This window comes from Dioscorea cayenensis, chromosome 9, assembly GCF_009730915.1.
Source record: "Dioscorea cayenensis subsp. rotundata cultivar TDr96_F1 chromosome 9, TDr96_F1_v2_PseudoChromosome.rev07_lg8_w22 25.fasta, whole genome shotgun sequence".
In the NCBI taxonomy this organism is placed as follows: Eukaryota; Viridiplantae; Streptophyta; class Magnoliopsida; order Dioscoreales; family Dioscoreaceae; genus Dioscorea; species Dioscorea cayenensis.
In genome coordinates, this window is record NC_052479.1 from 4,831,059 (window position 1) to 4,851,037 (window position 19,979).

General features: G+C 31.8%; 1 protein-coding gene across 2 annotated transcripts; it reads right to left on the reverse strand.

Annotated features, from left to right (window-relative positions):
- Window positions 1–449: 449 nt before the first annotated feature.
- LOC120269376 (transcription factor GAMYB-like) lies at window positions 450–5,840 on the reverse strand. Of its 2 annotated transcripts, XM_039276715.1 has the most exons (5): window positions 5,772–5,840; window positions 4,393–4,739; window positions 1,137–2,094; window positions 843–1,051; window positions 450–729 (listed from the first exon to the last, which is right to left on the reverse strand). In XM_039276715.1, the coding sequence occupies exons 2-5, from the start codon at window positions 4,720–4,722 to the stop codon at window positions 721–723; spliced, it is 1,506 nt and encodes a 501-aa protein (XP_039132649.1). In that variant the 5' UTR covers window positions 4,723–4,739; window positions 5,772–5,840; the 3' UTR covers window positions 450–720. The 2 variants fall into 2 exon arrangements, with proteins under 2 accessions (XP_039132649.1, XP_039132648.1); XM_039276714.1 differs by having other exon boundaries at window positions 450–1,051.
- Between the last annotated feature and the right edge of the window lie 14,139 nt (window positions 5,841–19,979).

Sequence of the window (19,979 nt, forward strand, 5' to 3'; positions counted from 1 at the left end):
CATCATTTAGTGATGTCTCTGGATTGAACACTACAGTAACTATTGAATTCGTATTTAACGATTATGATGATTCATATACAATAGTAAATATTGTATAACAGTTCATAACAGCGCAAACAATAAAAAAAAAAAATAAAAAAATAACACTAAGCACCATTGAATCATAATCCAATGGCTCTCAAATTTAAGTACTTAGATGATGTTTTCAATATATATATATTTATAAATTAACACACCAAAAATTGGCATTCCACTAAAGAGAACACAAATTTTCCTAAAAGAAGAGAAGGTCACTAAATTGGTTCAATTATGCTGAAACAAATCAACCATGATGAACAACAGAACCAGAGAAAGATACATATAGAAATGACAAGAACTCTAGATATGGAAAACAAATTGTAACACACACCCAAGTCACTTCACACACACACACACTAAAATGTCTGAACTGATATCAAATTCAAACTAAATCATCATCATCAAATAACAGTAAAACAACACAGTAGAGTCTTAAAATTTGTTTATGGCGCTTAGAGAGCATGTTATTCCACACTGATAACAGAGTTACTCACGTTTCCTCGCTTCGATGATTGCCAATTGAACTATTTAGCATTACAGACGATGGAAATGGCAAATATGGCTCAGCGCACTGGGAAGAACTGATGACCGACAAATTCGATCCTCTCAGCAAATTGAGGAAGACAACAGGCAAGTCCGTTTTTAATCCACCTATAGCGAAACAATCCTTGAGAATCAATGCCGCGTAAATGATCTCAAGGCAGCTCGGAAATTGGACATACACGAGGCATAATGTTCCATGTGCTCGAGTCGAGCTGTTGTACCTTAGGAAATTTGGATGATGGTCCAACGGGTGATTGCTTTTGTTCAGCTGATAAGTCTGCATTAAGAAGTGATTCAATAGTATTGCTGAACATGCTGTGATAGTTTGTATTTCCGACATGCCAACTGGAGTCGAGCAAGAAATCAGGTCTCCAGGAAGATGGATCAGGTGGTGCCAGTTGAGAAGACGACTCCACTGAAGCTGCTGCTCCTGCATAATCCATAGATTAAGTTTCCAAATGTCTTGCTGCAGAAAAACACACAAATAAAGTGAAATTCTTTAGCTATATGCTCACCGAATGGATTTTCACTAATGGGAGCAGTGTGCTGAGAAATTGGATCATGAAATAGTTCATAATCTGCCTCACAAATGTTAGCTGCCGCACTTTCCACAGCCTCACATGGTGTAAACACCGAAGAACTCGAGCTCTTTTCAGACAGATTATTCTTTTCATTCCCAAGCATCTGAGCTTCGTAAATTAATGCCTCAAGCAATCCAGATTTCCTTGGTGATTCAACATCAGATTGCAATGACATAGTACCAGAAGGAGATTGAACATAGGTATCAATTGGATCTGGTGGTGCATGGGATGCAGACCAGCTACCGAGATCAGTGTCTGGATATTGGAGTGAAGGGAGCTCCAACTCCACAGACCCAGTAATGGGTCTGGGAGCAGAGAAATTGCCATTCAAAAGGGTATGGGCATGGCTACCATTGACAGCACCTCCGTAAGGTGCCAGGTCTTTGTTACAAGGGTCAGAATCACAGGGAAATCCAAATGGCTGATGAACCTTCAGAGGAATCCGATCTGAGACTGAGAGAGGCTCAACTTGAGGAATCCTGCTAGCAATGCCGTCTTGAACATGAGGAAACAAAGTTTCAGACTCTTGTAACTGTTTCGTACAATTCATAGTCGGATTCAAGAAGTTGTAGTTTTGAGAACCAAATCCCTGACGACCAATTGCGTTGCCTGGGGAAAAGCCCATTAATGGTGATGCATAAGATATAAGACCCTGACTAACTTTCATGCCGTCAAACATATGACCTGGAAAATTGAAGCTATTTCCATGTAAGAGTTCATTTGAATGATTATCATCATAGTTGAAGTCATCACTGGCATTAAGCCCAGGCTGATTCTCGTTGTAAGGATGCAAACACATATCTGAAGGGTAGAGAGGTAAGCCAGCACGTAACCTCCTCTTAATACGAGTGTTCCAATAATTCTTTATCTCATTATCAGTCCGCCCTGGTAACTGAGAAACATAAAATTTATATTGTAGGTTAATGCAGCACCATATTGTTGAAAGCTAAAGAATATACAGGAAGATTGACAAAATTGAGAGTAGTTAGTGACATCATAACATTAGAAAAAAAAAATCTCAAACAAAGAGATAGGTCATTGATAACCAAAACAAATAGGGCGTCATCACCCTGAAACTCTAAGTAAGATCTGCATCACGAATTATTAACAGACCCCTAGATGTGTCAATGACAAATTTTTTGATTGACTATCCCATTAACCAAGATCCCAAAAATGAACATATAAATTTGCAACTTCAGCAATGACACCATATAAAAAGTAAGAAAATTGCTAAGGGTTCAACATATATAAAAAAAAGAGTCCACTTGAAATGCACACAGAATTGCAACCAAACATGCAAAAATAAAGGCAAAAAATTACAAAGATAAGCTGACTCTACATGTGAACAAGAATATTAAAGAGCAGATGATAAGCAAAGAAAAGGTAAGGAAAATTGTTTCATTTGTACTTGCTTAGATTAAGAAAATAAGATGCATAAGAAAATCAAGAAAAGGCCTTCCCCTCTCATTATTTTAAGGAGATATGTATAACATTGCCGCTAATCACTGTATAAAATTAGCACCAAAGCAGAGTTGCAATGCATGCATCAATGCTAAACGGAGTAGCATTTGGGCAGACTAAAGCTAATTGACAGTGTACAAACCAACATACTCTTTAGCACCAATTCTTTTTTCTTGGGTTAAATGACATTTCATTCATTGTTTAGCATATGGACCTGCTTCAAAAGAAGTGCATGGGGGAAGCCTTTAATAGACCATTTCCATCCTTCAAATAAAATAAAATAAAATTGTGGAGGGAAAGAAGGCATGCCATTTGCATTCAACATAGCCACAGCTGCATGCTGGCCCATGCTGACAAGATGATCCAGCTAGTGTCCCCCAGACCACTTTGGAAAATATTATTACTTGGGAAAGACATACAGGAAAGTAACCAAAATATTTATCATTCAACTAATGGTTTCAATCATTTTAGAGCGATGCAAGGCTTTTTGGCCAACAAGAGAAATTAAGGACAATGAAAAATTGTTTTAGTTTTCTAAGAAAGCCATGGATCCCAACTATAACACAGATCACCATTAAACTAATTTCAGGACAAAGAGACAAATAGAGAAGAATAACTCCAAAGTGGAGAAGGCATCTTTTACCATAAAAGTGAAGTAAATTTTAAAAACTAACATCCTAACAATATTGTCTGAATTTACTTACTCCAACAAAAAAAATTTCTTAACAAAAAAAAAAAACCCTAATATTGAACCAACTTAAAGGTTGCACAATCTAGTTCTGCTACTCATACCAAACCAGACAAAGATCAATTTTGCTATAACTCCCTGTGAGGTCAAAAACAAATATTGACAAACATTCCATAAAAGAGTATTAGAGAAACTTCTTTGTGTCATCCATAATAAAATTTAATGCAGAAAAGTTTCATGTGATACAACCATCAAATCTTCAAAATAAAATAAAATAACATAAAAATAAAAAATGATAAAAGACACTCAATGACTCATGTCAATATTGGGCTTGGCTCTTTGAACAAGTGGCACTTTACTTGTTTTGTCTTACTCAATCACCAATGGATCTACATCTTCGGTTAAGATTGGTGAAAAATAACTAAACTCCAGAAGGAACTGATCAAGGTCGTGTGGAGACAAAAATCATCAAATAGCAAGAACAGTCTAACCATCTACTATTACTTTATATACTAAAAGTCTAAGCTCAAAACGACAAAATTCCTTGATTTGATGTTTACTAAAAGAATAATGAAGCCAAATAGCAAGAGAATAATTATTGGTTGGATATTTGGACTGGTTATATAGAACAAAGTAACCTCATTAGGAAACAGCAGAAAGTAAAGAAAGAGAAGACAAAAGTATGGGAATCAATCATCCCAACGAAGGAACCACTAATTGCATTACATCTGAGTTCAAGGTGGAAATTCCCAATTCTACTATTTTAGCAAATATTGAAGCAAATACTTATTGGGCTATTTAATTAAACAAGAGTCAGATTGTGACACCAGTCAATGAGATGGGGCAAGTTTAACAAAATAAGCTTTGGACTCTATTAAAGCAATCAATAAATTTCATATATGCCACCTGAGGAAAGCAAAGATAATGATAAAAGCTAGTGCACAAATTTAGATTTAACTAAATAACAACACAAATACGACCAACAGAGGGAGGGAAAAGCACTATCAGCCATGTGTTGAGATTGGAAGAAAGTAGTCTTACGTGTGCAGCCATCCGAGCCCATTTGTTACCCATTTGAGAATGAAGTTCAATGATCTTCTGCTCCTCCTCTGGTGTGAAAGCACCTTTCTTAAGATTTGGTCTCAGATGGTTAGCCCACCTCAGACGACAGCTCTTTCCACAACGAGAAAGCCCAGAGTATTTTTGAACGGCGTTCCAATTCCCCTCTCCATGCTTTTGAACATAATCCACCAAAAGAGAATCTTCAGCAGAAGTCCAAGGCCCCTTCTTTAAAGGGGTTCCTCCTCCCATGGATCCTCCAGAGACACATTCATCAATAGAGGGTGAGCTGATCTTATCCTTTGGTCCCATCCTGCCGTGTCTCTCATCTGTTTTATAAATCATACCCGAAAAAATGACTAAAAAGAAGAGAAATGGAACAGAAATTCTCTACTGCATGTATAAAAGTTCTGCTAAAAGAACCTGAAAATAGATTAAAGAACATGTGAAAATCAAATGAAACAGCGGTGATCGAACTTGTGTCTAAGCATTTGACTTAATTAAACTTGCAAAATAATAAGCCACAAGCACAATTCGAATGAATAAATACAATAAAAAAAAAGGTGAAAATACTCCCCTAATTCTCAAAAGTGATGCAAAATGATGGTTCGAAATGGATGGCAATACTAAGAATTATAACATTTAAACCATAATGAGCAACAGAACCTAAAAGTAATTAATTAAATTTTCGAAATCACGATAAACCCAGCATCATTTATACTACCACACATCATTTTTACAAAACTAAAACCGAAAGATAATCCAAAGAAAACATCATCAAAGGCACACCAATAAATACAGACTAATTAGGCACAACATAAAATATACTTGGGAAATCAAAACAAACTAAACGAAATCCAATTAATAAAAACGGAAGCAAAAGAAGCAATCGACTAAAGCAAATTCAAACAAATCAAACGCAAGCAGCTCAAGACTGCCAAGAAACAAAAACCAAAAATGAAAACACGACTTTACCACCAAATCACTCAGCTCCAAGCCCCAAGCTTTCGATTACAAACAAAAACAAGCTCTAACTCAAACCCTAGGTCAAAATCCTCCAACAGCTACAAACCCTTCCAAAATTAAAAAATTCAATCATTCAAAAATCAAGAAACATCCAAAGAAAACAACAACCAAATAAAAACAAACAGAGACAACAATTAAATGATGCGAAATTGGACCTAGTAAGCTCAATCCGGCGCTGAATTCAGCGAAGAAACCAGGCAACAAGTAGCAGAAATGACAGCAATATAACAGCAGAGAAATCAAAGAGATGAGGCAAATCAAATCCCTCGAACCCCAATTGGATGTTCGATCCGCAAGAAACGCAAAGAGATAGAAAGAGGCAGTAGAGATATTACCGGAGCTCCAGCTGGGGATTTGGAGAGAAGAGAGAGACAGAGAGATGAAGATCACCTTTTTCCCCCTTTTTCTCCTCCAAATATATATATATATATATATATATTTATATTATAAATATAAATTATAATTTTCCATTTATAAAATATATATATATATTTATATATTTAATAATAATTTTAATTCCTGCCATATCCTCGGGTTGTCAGGCAGACCAAATCAACGCTGAGAGAAAACTATAATTATATATATATATATATATACATTAAATTATATTATATTTTGTGTTTCTCTTATTTATTTATTTTTTTAATTTTAATTCAAGATTTATAATTTTATGATAAGAAAATCTGTGCGTGAAGTAAAAGTAGTTGTGTTACTAATAATTATTTTTTTATAAATTAATCCATAGAAGAAAAAAATGAAGCTGAAATTAGTAGCAAGTGTAGTATTACTTGCATTAAAAATTAATAATAATTATTATTATTTTAAAATTTAGTTAATTTAATATTATATAAACAATTGTATATATATTGAAAATGTGGCATTTTTCTTATAGAGTATCAGGATAATATATATAAAGATAAGTTCAAATAAAAATTATATATAATATTGATACTATAAGATAATTTTTTAAAAATAAAAATGAAATTCTAAATAAAAATAAAAATAAAAATAAAAGTAATATAAAGATGGATTTTTTTTCTTAGTAATTTTTTTTTAAAAATCTTCGATAAACCACTATTTTATTGAAAAAGAAATGTGAAAGAAAAAACTTTTTTTTTTATTATATAACTACACAATAAAATTAATGTTTATTTTAGTTCAAATAAAAATTATATATAATATTGATACTATAAGATAATTTTTTATAAATAAAAATGAGATTCTAAATAAAAATTAAAATTAAAATAAAAGTAATATAAAGAGTGAATCTTATTAAATGAAAATCTTCGATAAATCACTATTTTATTAAAAAAAATGTGAAAGAAAAAACTTTTTTTTATTAAATAACTACACAATAAAATTAATGTTTATTTTATTGATATAAAGACAACTTAAATGTGGTTGATTTAAATGCAATCAGTAAATTGAACAATAAATCTGACTCCAAACATTAACATTTGAAATTCCCGAAAAAAAGGCCTACATGAATTAATTTACACAAATGAATACAATAATAGAAAGAATTAATGATTCTAATAACTCTTAATTCAAAAAAGCACACACTAATAAACTAATTCCTGAATAATTAAAAAAACAAAAACAAATGTTAGGAAAAAAACGAATTTTTCAGAAGAAATAAGAAAAAGAAAACAATTTTGACTCATGAAATTCAAATAAACAAAGACTATGAAATAATATTTAAATAATGAAAAAATCAAATTGGGAAAGTCAGAATTATGATGATCTTATTACATGGATTTTTTTTTTTTGTGAAATTTTAAAAACTTCAATAGATTAAGAAATATTTTTTTGAACACTTTGATAATTTGATGTTTGAACCAAAACAAGTTAATTAATAATAAGAATAATAATAATAGTAATAATACATCATACCAATCTTGATCACGCGCGGATCACAAATCATGGATGTCAAGCCAACACTTGTTTGAGGGTAAGAGGGCTCAAGTGGCCTTATTCTATCACTTCAAGAAAAAAAAAAAGAGTAGATATCAATTAAAATGATTACATATTAAACAAAAGTATATACGACTTATGTGTGTGTATATATATATATATATTAATTGGACTAGAGAAAAAAAATATTCCCCTCATTCTGAAATACAAATCGTTTTAAGAAAAAAATTATTCTAAAATAGTTATTGTTTTATAATATCAAGATAATATTTATTCAAATTTTTTTTCAATTTTACCTATTTTTAATTTTCTAAGTTATATAAATAAAGAGAGTAATATTGAGTCCAAAAACAAAATATATGGTTCTAAAAAAGAAATAGTTTAGTAATTTGGCTGATTTTTATGTTAAATTTTAAAAATTTAATAATATTTTTATTTTTTATGTAACATTTTTAAATGACTTGTATTTTGGAATGGAGAGTCTATGTTAGTTGTGTATATATATATATATAGCATCGATCCTCTATGTACGTTCCAAGTCGTTGGATTTTCAATCTAGCAGTTCCCATACTATTCAAAGTGAAACGATAAGAATATAATGCTTATGAGCAATGTACGAGAAAAAAATGGGATGAACATTGTTTTTCAAAATTAGATTAATAAAAGCCGATTAACATTAGACTCCACCATGACATTATCTTAATCCTCACTGCTGCATGCCTGTGGACATGTCATCTACGTCCGCGTAAACTCTTTTCTCATATATATATATATATATATTAATTAGACCGGAGAAATAAACAGCATACAATAGAAAAACTAAGAGCGAAAATAAAAATAAATAAATAAAACCTCATCTCTTGCCTTGCATACCTTTCTCAAATAATATGAAGTATGAAGTCCAAGAAACATAAGAAACTGAGTGGAAATAAATAGAAGTTCACAGTGGAGTAAATGAGGTATAATTATTTTCGCATTGAACTCTGTTAATGAGTAATGATGAAGATATTAAATGGACGGTAACCGCAGCAACTTGTCAAACTCTGACAATGTGAACTTTTACTCCGCGAAGTAAAAATGAATAAACGTAAAATAAATAGTTATTTATTTTATGTTTATTAATTTTTACTATATTAATAGATATAAGATTGGAATTCTAAATTATAGTGTAATTTATAATGCCAAATAAGTGGAACTAATTATAAAGAAAGTTGTCTTTTTAATAGATGGTAGATCACTGTTATGGGCTTTTTGGTTTACAGAATTTTACATTATTATAAAAAATATAATTAATGGAAATATAAATATTACCATGTTTGGTTAATTGAGTATCTTATATTATCAATTAATTTTTTTACTAAAATAATCTTATTAATAGATGTTAAATATATAAAAATTCATAAGGTTTTGATATGAATACTGAAATTGTTTAATATGAGTTCTTATTAAAAAAAAGAGTAAATTTTAATTTTAAAATATTTATTTTTTTTTATTAATATCAATTAAGTCAAACTTAACTATTTCAAATAAATATAATTTTTCCGCAATTTAATATTTTTTTTTGGTTTCATGTTCTATTTCACTCCCCGATGGGGGTTCTTTTCACCTTTCCCTCACGGTACTACTTCACTATCTGTCACCCAGGAGTATTTAGCCTTGGATCGCGGTCTCACGCACTAATCCCTACAGGTGCCCATAGTACGCCGGCCGCCCTACCTAATTAATCTCAAATATTTTTCTTCATTGATAAATGCATTTTTATATAAAAGATGTATGGAAAGAAAAAACATGATGAAATTATCTTATTTATGAAATTTTCAACTATTAATGTTTTGGTGATTTGATTGGATTTAAAGGCTATGATAGGAAAAAATTTCACATTCTACTTGGAATGTTATATTACTATCAGTTGAATTGGTAATCACATTACTAGCTTGCTTAAGTGATTAAATTCTGGAATTATAATATTGTCATGTCCCGACCACTCTATCCTTGAGTTACCATAAGGTTAACAAATCCTCGGAATCAATGACACTGAACAACATGCACAATAAAAAAAAACTCAAAGATGTGCAGGAGAAGTGTCAACCACAACATTTGATAGAAGAGTGCAAGAAGTATACAATCTACGGATACATCAAGGGTTCCAAAAAATAAGCTAACAAATAACCATGTAGACAGAATACAAACACACTAGTGGATCCATGTTCTTAAACAAATACTTATGCTAAAAAACAAACGTACAAGATACATGAAGTGGGTGCGTAAAGAATGCAAGTGAATGCCCAGCACACCGCTTCGCTGCTAAGCTATTGGCAACTAAAGCTTGGAAAAAAGAAAGAGGGATGAGTAACCTAAGTCATTTAGTGAGTGGGTTAGCACAATTTAACAAGAATATCAAATTGAGTTGAATATACATCAACAATCAAGCTTTTTCATAAAAACGAAAACTTTGAAGGATACAACAATTTGTGTAACATGTATATATATAGGTGAAATCCATAATTTTAAAAAATGATACGTTTGTCTCAAATCAGGGTTTCAATTTCAAAACAACCATCTTCAAGGATAAAACGAGATTGTAAAACATCAAACTATGAAACCCATCGTAAAATTAATTCGTTCTTTCCAAGTGTATGAGGAATCGATGCAAAAGAGTTTGACATAAGGATCACAAAGTCTCAAATAATATATAATGCATCTCAATAAGTCGATGAATGGCCTAGAAAACCCTCTAAACTATAACCGTGGCCACGGCTAAGTTTAGAGCCTCAAAGGCCCTCATGTCCTTGACATTGACCCACCGGTTCTGTATGGTGACTTCGGAATCCCGATGTATCATCCAAATCAGGACTATATGTGCCATTTGAGATGGATAAGCAAAATTGGGTCCTCCACACCACCTCTATAGGCTGGCCAATAGGGACCCTAACTGCAGTAGGTAAGTTACAACCCCATCACCATCAAACTACCCGTAGGTGCAACAATTATATAAAAAAAAAATCTCAACAATGTAACAATTGGTCCATAACCAGGACGATGCCCACATGCCAGAAATGAGCATCATTTCACATAAATAAATATCACAAGCATTAAATGCATATAAGTGCCATACTTTATTTTAACTAGTAGAAAAGAGACATCTATATATATATATATATATATAAACTCCAAATATATTAAATTAATAGGTAGATACAAAAGTAGAAAGAAAATGAAAAGGAATCACTAAAGACAAGAACATGAAATACAATAAATAAAAGATAGATAAAATTGATACACTCTTTGCGTATAAAGCCGCAAGTGCATGGGTAGTAAAAAGTACTATAATGTACCCCGAAAGTTGGATAGCCGAATCCATAGGGACTAGCTTTACTAGTACTACTTCGCCCTCTATTATCTAACTTATGAAAAGATATTAATGTTGCTACTTCTAATTATGAAAATCTAAAACTATGGTGGAGAGAGATGATAGCTCAGATAAAATCAATGGATGGAGCATCCTTGCTCTTGCATATGTTCTCAAGCCTCTGTTTTATAGCTGCTTTCAATCTCTTGTCATATTGATCACTCTTACCTAGAGTCAAACCCTTTATTTAGTGACAATACAATCTTCTACTCCTTAAATTTCTCTACCTAGTTAACTTGTTGCTCTTCTCTAACTCAAGGGAAAACTTTCAACAGTTTGCTTGTTCTCTCCATTGATGAAGTAGATGTCATGCTGGCCTAGTCCCTAAAGAGGGTCATATCTTCCCAACTTTTGATGGAAAGATATCTTGGCAATATAGAAAACTTTATAATAGCCAAGCTTTTTTGTTTTGCATCATGGAAACCACACTCTAAGCTCCGTGAAAATTCTCATAGAAGCCAAGCTTTAAGTCTCTGAAAGTCCACATAAAAACCAAGGTTTAAATCTTCTCAAAGTTCTCATAGATACCAGATTTAAGTCATCTCAAAGTTCTCATGGAATGTAACCTTACAATGTTTGGTTTGTTGGGAATCTTTTATTACAATTTTTTTTTTACCAAAAAAACTATTATCAAATAAGTACTAAATATGTCAATGTTAATAATATTTTGAAGTAAATATAGAAATTATTTAAAAATAAATATTTGTTATTATTAAAAAACAAAATGTAATTTTAATATAGTTATTTTGTATTAATATTAATTAAGTCAAATTATCTATTTTAAATAAATTTAATTCTTACTTAATTTTGAATTTTTAGAAAGTTAATATTTATGAGATTTTATTGAATTTGAAGGGTATAACAGAAATAAATTCATATTCCACCAGCGATGTGAGATTACCACCTATTTAGTTGGCAATCACACTGGTAATATTGACTAAGTTATCACATTTTGAAAATATGATTAACCCACTCTATATAACCAAACCAGGTAATATAAAATTACTTGGCCTACGTTATGGGGATAAGGTGATATTACCTTCTAACCAAATGGCCCCTTAAATTCAAAATAACATGAACATGCATGGCATACAGATTATATTAAGCAAAAAAGCTCATGAATAGGTGGGATTCACCATGATGTACATGCATGGAGCAAGCATTGTTTAGAATTGGTTTTTATGCAAACCAAAGTAGGATACATGTTATAATTGCTAAAAAAATTTGAGTTTGATCATGATAACAACTTTGATATAAGCCTATATAAATAAAGAGTTTCTCACTTTTGCCTCTTGTAGCTCACAAGCAGGTCATTAAAAACTTTTCTTTTAAGATTTTGGCCTACAATAGAGTCTAACGCAAGATATATTCCTCTCTCTTGGGTAATGAAGTAAAACAAAGATGCTTTATAAGATGAAAGAAAACCTTTTGCGAAGCAAAGATGAAAAATAATGTCTTTTCAAACATTGATTAAGAAAGGTAGCCCATGCATTAGTCTACGAGTTGATAAAGAGAGATCCCACATGAAAACAAGGGTCTCTTATTAGTTAATGGACATGATATTTCAATTAAAGAAAAAAATCAAATATCTCAAAGAAACCAAGATAATAATTCGACAATGTGAGTGAGCCATAGCATAGTAATCTCAAATGAAACGACAAATATAACTCTATACTCCAAAGACACACAAATCAAAGACCCAAAAAGTTGGGCAAGCCAAAGTCTCAAAGGCTTTATAAGCTTAAAATGTTGAAGTCTTCAAACACCTAAAGTTAAAAGAGATCATGTTCATAATTACAACTTGAGATCCATTTCCAAAACCAAAGTAAGTCGAAGTAGTTAAGTTAGAGACTCGATTGTGTGAAAGGTATTAACCTAATGATGTAAGAGTCAAGGCTCAAAAGTATGGAAGAGTCAAGACATAAAAAAATTTCTCAAATGAATGATAAATGAACTCTAGAGTCTCAAGACATCAAAAAGTTAAAGAACCAAAGAGTTTCACAAGTCAAAGATTTAAAGATTTCACTAGTATGACATGCCGAAGTCTTCAAGAATTAAAATCGAAAGAAATCAAGTTTATCATTCACAAATATGGTGAGATCACAACTTAAGACCCAAATAATTCTCAGGATACAAACTCAAAGAAATACCCTCAAAGAAGATCAAAGTCAATAAATTCAAAGGACACATCCAAGATTGCTTTTCAATGAAAGAGTTGGAAGAAACTAAAATCGAATATACTCAAAACATATAAAGATGAAAAAAGTCTAGGAAAGTAGGGTTAGGAGAGTTAAAGTTCCTAGCCTTTGTGTTCCTGATCAAGTTCATGTATACTTGTACTCTTTTGAAATTAATAAAAATAATTTCTTTCATATGTCTATTTATTTTTCATTCACAATTTGCCTCTAATGAAAGTTATGAACTCTCAATCTCTTGAACTCCAAGACAAACTAAAATTTAATTTATGATTTATTATTTTTGAGCATCAAGCCCAAAAACCCCGGGTGGAAATTAAAAAACCACAGGTTCGGATGAGAACCGTACTGTGGTCATTTTTTATTTTTAGCATCGAATTTCAATTTGTATCATTTGGGTCATCTAGTTTTAATTTGTGTTCACTTGGAGAGTACGAAGGAGATTCTGAGGAGAATATCTCACATCATCAAATAGAGCACGTGCCCATTCTTATAGACCAGGTCGTGGGACATGTCATGTACGTACTGTGTCAATAAGAATGGCCATATGCCCATCTTTGATGGTATGACATGTCCAAGTATATAGATGGCGTAGTGAACTAAAGTTAACATGGTAAATTCGGTTTATATGTTATCAAATTCTCTCCTGAATCCTCTTAGTACTCTCCCGGTGAACACAAATTAAAGTTGAGTGATTAAAATGGTACAAATTGAAATTTAATGTTTAAAATAGAAAATGACAATAGTTTGATACTCACTCAAGATATTTACCCAAAATACCCCACACCAATTCTAAATCTTTTAAACTAAACATAGTTTTCCTTAATATATCATTGCCTCATATGTATTTCCATTCCCACACCCCGTTGCCTAATACCGATTCCCATTCATATCTAGTGAATCAACCACCATGTAAACATTTGAGTCATGGCATATGCATTTATATATTGACAACTATAGTGAATGGCTTTTTCCAATATAACCCTCTTTTTAAAATTGTCAAAATAACCTCATGTGAAATTTAATCACCAACAACTATATGATAAAGCCTTTTAAAAAATACTAAAATATTGGTTTTTTTTTCATGGATACCATTATCTTTAAAAAATCATATAAATAAAAATACTTTTTGTTTTTTAAACCAATTTTAAGTCATTATTTATTGGAAAAATTATTTATAAGTCTCTGGACGTTTCAAACTTCCTATTTAGTCCTTCTGACTTTTCCATATTCCATTAGGTTCCTCCTTTTTTTTTCAACCATATTCGTTTTAGTCATTGGTGTAAAGTCCATAAGTTAGGTGGATGGGAAATGTCAAAAATGCCACATGAGATACAAAGAAAAAGTTAGTGGAGTTTTCCCACCAAGTCATGTCACATTAAATGTTGTGTATGGTCAAATCCTCCAATGAAGCTTCTCTGTTAGAGACTTTTGCTTCTTTTTTTTCCCTCCTTCACCCCATTCTTCTTCAACATCTTTTTTTTCATCTTATTTGGGTTGCTGGTGGAAAATATAAACAAGTTTTTGTTCTTTTTGTTTCCTCTTCTTCTTTTTCTTCTTATTTTTCATGTTTTCGTGGCTGTGGAATCCTCCATCATAGGTATGGAAAGTCTTGTCCTAGGTTTTGCATGAGGTAACCTTATGAGCTTTTCAAAATTTCATGTACGTGTCATCATCAATGAAAACTTCCTATGTTGTGGTGCGATATAAAGGAGAATGACATGTGCTTCAATTCACCATCTTGAGCTCATAGGAGACAGTCATGGGAGACTTTTTGTGCTATGCCCTGGATGTTTCTCAAGTGAGAGTGAAGTTCGTGACGCCTGAATCATACAAAACCCTTTGCCCAACTAAGTCGGATGCGGACTTTTAACGCATGCCATATATACCATCCTTTCAATGACTTTGTTGTGGACATCATTGAGGAAGTGAGTGGGTTTGTGGATGGAAATTTAGGCTCCATGATCTCATTGTAATGCAACAATGACTACTAGTGCTGATTACTTTTCATTTATGTGTTCCTATATATGAGATGGCTTTCCAATGTATTACAATTATTCTCTGTGTATTATCAGCTTCTCTTGTGTATTATTAGCTTTTTCGGTATATTATAATTATTTTTTGTGTATTATTAGTTTTTCCCGGGTATTACTTAACCGTTCTTGTGTATTTTGTGTGTTTTTTTATTTCCACATAGGGAGTCCTTCTCAAACAGCATGGATGCCAATGTCAATTGTGAGCCCCACCCCTTAATCAAATCATAGCCATTGCTTTTATTTTTAATCCTACCCGTTGGTTTTACTTTCAATCATAGCCGTTGGTTTTTGTTTTTTAGTTTCAAAACCCTAGCCGTCTCTTTACCACATTTTTTTTTAGTTTTGAAACCCTAGCCGACTCTTCACCTTCTTCGGTTTTAGATCACTGTTAAAAAAAAAGGGGAGAGAGAGACTTGCCTCATCTCATCCTCTCCCTATTTGCGGGTGGTGTCGGTGGCAAGGATGGATTGAGGGTCATGTCATCATGGATTTCGTTTCACTGTTATTTTTGAGGTAAGGTTCTGAGTTATTTTTGTTTTTGCTCTTTCTTATGCTTGTTTGTGACGTGCTACTAGTTAGGGCTGGAGTTTGGTGAGAATTGATTTGATTTTAATTTGAGGATAAAATTATGAAATTTCCTGTTAGTAGAGATCCCTAATTTATTTGGAAGATTTGGAGACAGAATATGGAAGAGACCAGATAGAAAAATTATAGATCGAGGTCTTGTTTATCTTGCTGACAAATTTCAGAATGTTTGGAGTAGTATTCTGTAAATTATAAATTTTTAGACGCAGGTGGCACGGACAGGATCTCTGTTCAGACATTGACCCGGTTTTGATTAATTTCATAGTTTTTAGTTCTGATTTAGATTTATATTTATATAGGAAAGTTGTAAAGGAATATTTTATCTTTGACTCTGAAATTTTTCAGAATTTTTAGACATGTAAATTGTGAGATATGATCATATTTCTATAGGTGTGCTCAATAATATTTCTGCAGAAAACATAAGATTGCTTAGAAAGTTTGATGGTCTTTTACATGAAATTTGGAGAAGAGTAACATAACAAAGTTATAGAATTTGTTATTTTCTAGATACCTGTAAAAATTTAGATTCTTTGGATGAGTCATTTAAAAGTTATAGCATTATTAGTGTAGTTGTTCCCAATGATATTACTGTGCAGAATCTGTAGTTTGTTTGGTGTTTCCCATGGTCTTAGATGTTGTATCTGATATAGTATAAAATAATAAAGTGATGCATTACTGAGTTATCTGACTGCACGTAAAATATTATTGCTTTTGAAAATTTGTATTGAGAGATATTCATATTTGAAAAGGATACGTCTGAATTACAAGCCTGCAGAAATAGTTGGATATTCAATTGAATGTTATAAATTGTGTAGTACTCTAAGTTGTGTGAATTTCGGATATGTCATAGTGTTAGGTGTCTATTTTTCCCAGAATTTTAAAATTTGTGATTTGAAAAGTGTATGTGAAGTTATGAGGGTTTTAGTACTCATTGATCATGTTGGAATTATTGATATGTCTTTTAGAGTTGGTAATTGCTATTGTACCCTCGCAATAATAAATATTTGGGAGTGTAGAATAATAGTTGAACTTTTTGCATTTGTACCCTTCTAAAAATCTTTTTGTTTGATACTATTGCTTGTTAGCCTGGTTTTGTTATTTGAAAGCTAATAGGATATCTTCCCAAATATAGGACATGCTAAAGTGTAAGGTTTGGGAGTATTTTTGGGCGTTAATCAAGTAAACATCTCACATATAAATCCTATTATATGTATATACTTGAAAGTTCTAGGTTTGTGAACTTTTGGGATTTTTGAGAAAAAAAAAATACTGATTATTTTGATTTATATTTTGAATTATTTATTTATTATTATTTTCGGAATTACTTTAAATTATTTGCAATTTCGGGTTAGTGATATTTTATTTTGGATTAGAATTATCTGAAAGATTTGAATATCTATTTAAATTCGGATTATTTAAGTTCTAAAAGTTTAGACAACTTATCTAAATATGTATTACTTCGATTCGAATTTCGGATATCTTTTTAGTTAATTTCCCGATTAATTATTATTAATATTTTTAATTATTTCATGTTTGGATTAAAATAACTCGGTTTATTTTTGATATGATAAAAAAATGGGATCACGCTGATCGCAAATAACTTGCATTTTGCCCAATATGAATCTCGATAATTTATTGTTTTTGTGAACATGAAATATTTTGACATAGTACTGTAGTCCCCAAACTAACTTTTTGCAATAACCCCGCTCACATCGGGGGTTAAACACTGACCATGTCGACATATACTCTGATATAGAAACTATAGTTTCCAACCGCTTTCTGTCGGTGAAGAATAACGGCCTCTGATAAATCTGGCTCTGATCACAGAGTGTAAACTTATGAATTCTAATATTTTTGTTTGGCAATAGTTGTTTGGGGGACCTATATGCTTGGTTTTGACATTTATGTTTATTTGAAATAAATTTGATTTCTGATTTTGATTTTGATAATTTATGATTTTTGCAAATGATCCCTATAATTTTTTAGTGGGTGCTTATTGGGCTGTTATGCTCATAATTTATTGTTTAATATCTTTTCAGATCAAGAGTAGAGTTGAGTGGCGGATAGCTTAGCGGGGATCGTTAGGCAATCATTCAGTATTAGCATGTATTAAGTCCCGTTTTTTGTGGGGCTATGTTTTATTTGTATAAGTTTATATTATTTTTTGCAATTCACTGAGTTTGATTCTTTGTTTAGTTTTGGATCAGGTTTTGAGGCCTTGTATGCCTACATGGTTTCGGCCTTGTAGGTGTACGACCATTTGTCGGCGTCCCGAGTCCATAGAGCTGGGTTCGGTTCGTGACAAATTTAGTGGTATCAGAGCTTTAGTAAAATTTTGACGATATTAGTGTGTCCAATGGAAACTTTAAGTTTGTAGTTCAATCTAACTTGTAGCTTTGATTTGCATCCTTGAACTTCTATATTTGGTTGTTCTTTTGTTACTAACTTGGTGTTTTTAGCACCCTTCGAGGGAAGTCTACTAGCGACCCTCTTTATTCTTAGTAAAGAAAATCATGTTGTCATGGCTGCTGGTAATTAATTAGCATGTGTATTAGTTACCTCACTGCATTAATTTTCTTGGACTTCCATAATCTTGCGGATTGATAATTGTTTACTTTATGGGACTATAAAAGGATTGGTTGTAGTTGTATTCCTCTAGATGCCATTTTTTTTATTTAATTTGTTGTCAGAAGTTGCATGTTAGGATTTGAGTTTTTATTTTTGATATTTTGAATTGATGGAAATTCTTGCTTTAGTTAGAATTTGTGATTTGATCTTGTAGGTTTCATTATATCTAGAAATGTTTGACATGGCCATTTGATACAAAGAGAATAAAGGATTTAGAAATTTCAGCTATGATGATTTAATTGGAAAATGATTAGAGATGACCTTTTGTATGGTTATGCATAGAAGCAATGGAATTGTAACTTTCAGGATTTTGATTTGAGTTGACTGAGATTTTGCCCAAATTCAGAGACTTTAGAAATAGAATTTTGAGAAGTTTAAAGCTAGAGAATTGTGGCATTTCTCCATATTTATCTACTTGCAAAATTTTAAATGTATTAGATTTGTATCTTAAGAGATATGCTCCTATTAATAGGTCTATCTTGGTTGTTACTGTTGTGCATGACTTGAAGAGTGAATGGTACTTCTCATGACTTTGCAAGCCGAATTAGCCAAAGTGTTAAATATAAGAAATGTTTGTTATGGCCTTAGCTAATTGTCTATAAGATATCTTTATTATTGGATTTGTATTTTGGAAGATATTCCTGATTTTGTAAGACTTTTCTGAAAAATAAATGTGCTGAAATCACATGAGATTTAGATTGATGCTATAATTTGAGGAGGACTAAGAATATTTTGGAACTTGATCACATTGTAGCTTGGTGGGTCTAAATTTATTTGAAAGAGGAATGATGATATTTGGCAAGTTAAACATTGATATAATTAGGAAAAATCCCAAGAGGCTAATGTCTGCTTGTCCCTAGTCTATGCTTGGTTGTTGAGTATAATTAAGTGCTTTGCTGGCCAATTAATGCTTGAAATCTTTAAGGAGCAAACTTCTTATAATTTGATATCTTAGTGTGTTCAGTTGTATTGATTTTATTGAATTAGTGGATAATCTACAAAATATTTATGTACTTGAAAGGTGAAATAAGCCTCATTGTTGTATTGTAAAAAAAACTGCAAAGGATAATACCTTAGTATTTAGGAAGATTTGATCAATTTTGATGATTAGATTCCAAATATTTGATTGAGGATAATTCAAGCAAGTTTAAGCTTGTTAGATACTAGTGGTTCTTGGTTTTAATTTGTTTTTGTTTTTCAATCAATGAGAAAATTTTAGAGTGTTCAAATATTGGTGTGGACTTTAGTATATGTATAATTTTGATGTTATGATGCTTGATGGATGTAAAATTTGATCTTTGATACTCATGTCAGGTGGTTGTAAGCATGTGACATGGATTTTAGTTGACAAAAAAAAAAATATGGGATCTTAATTTTCAAAATCTGGTTGATTTAGTCACCATATCCATGGGATGCTATACGCATTGATGTTTCCAAATAAGGGATGCTAATGTATTGCAATGGTGGTTTTGTATCTACGGTTTAAATGTTATTTGAAGTTTGGATGACAATTAACATGACAACAGATCCTAGGAATGATGATTAATAGAGAACGTCCACGGATATTGGTTTCAAGGTTATGTTTGATATAAGTTAGTGCAAAGCCCTAACTTGGCTTGATGTTCATTGTTATGACCATTGTCCGTAGAGGTATCAACAGTCTAGTTTTGTTTAAATAACTTGGTCTTTGAAGCTTATGGCAGTCAAATGACACTCACCTCTGTTATACCCAGGTGTTTCTATCGAGATTACTATAGTCCATTTCTATAGATTTTC

Excerpts from the sequence above, each read along its gene's own strand:
- LOC120269376 (XM_039276714.1), bottom strand. The coding sequence starts at position 4,722 with ATGGGACCAAAGGATAAGATCAGCTCACCCTCTATTGATGAATGTGTC. Across the intron at positions 2,095-4,392 it reads GGGCTCGGATGGCTGCACAC|TTACCAGGGCGGACTGATAA; the intron begins GTAAGACTACTT and ends TATGTTTCTCAG. Across the intron at positions 1,052-1,136 it reads CATTAGTGAAAATCCATTCG|GAGCAGCAGCTTCAGTGGAG; the intron begins GTGAGCATATAG and ends TGGATTATGCAG.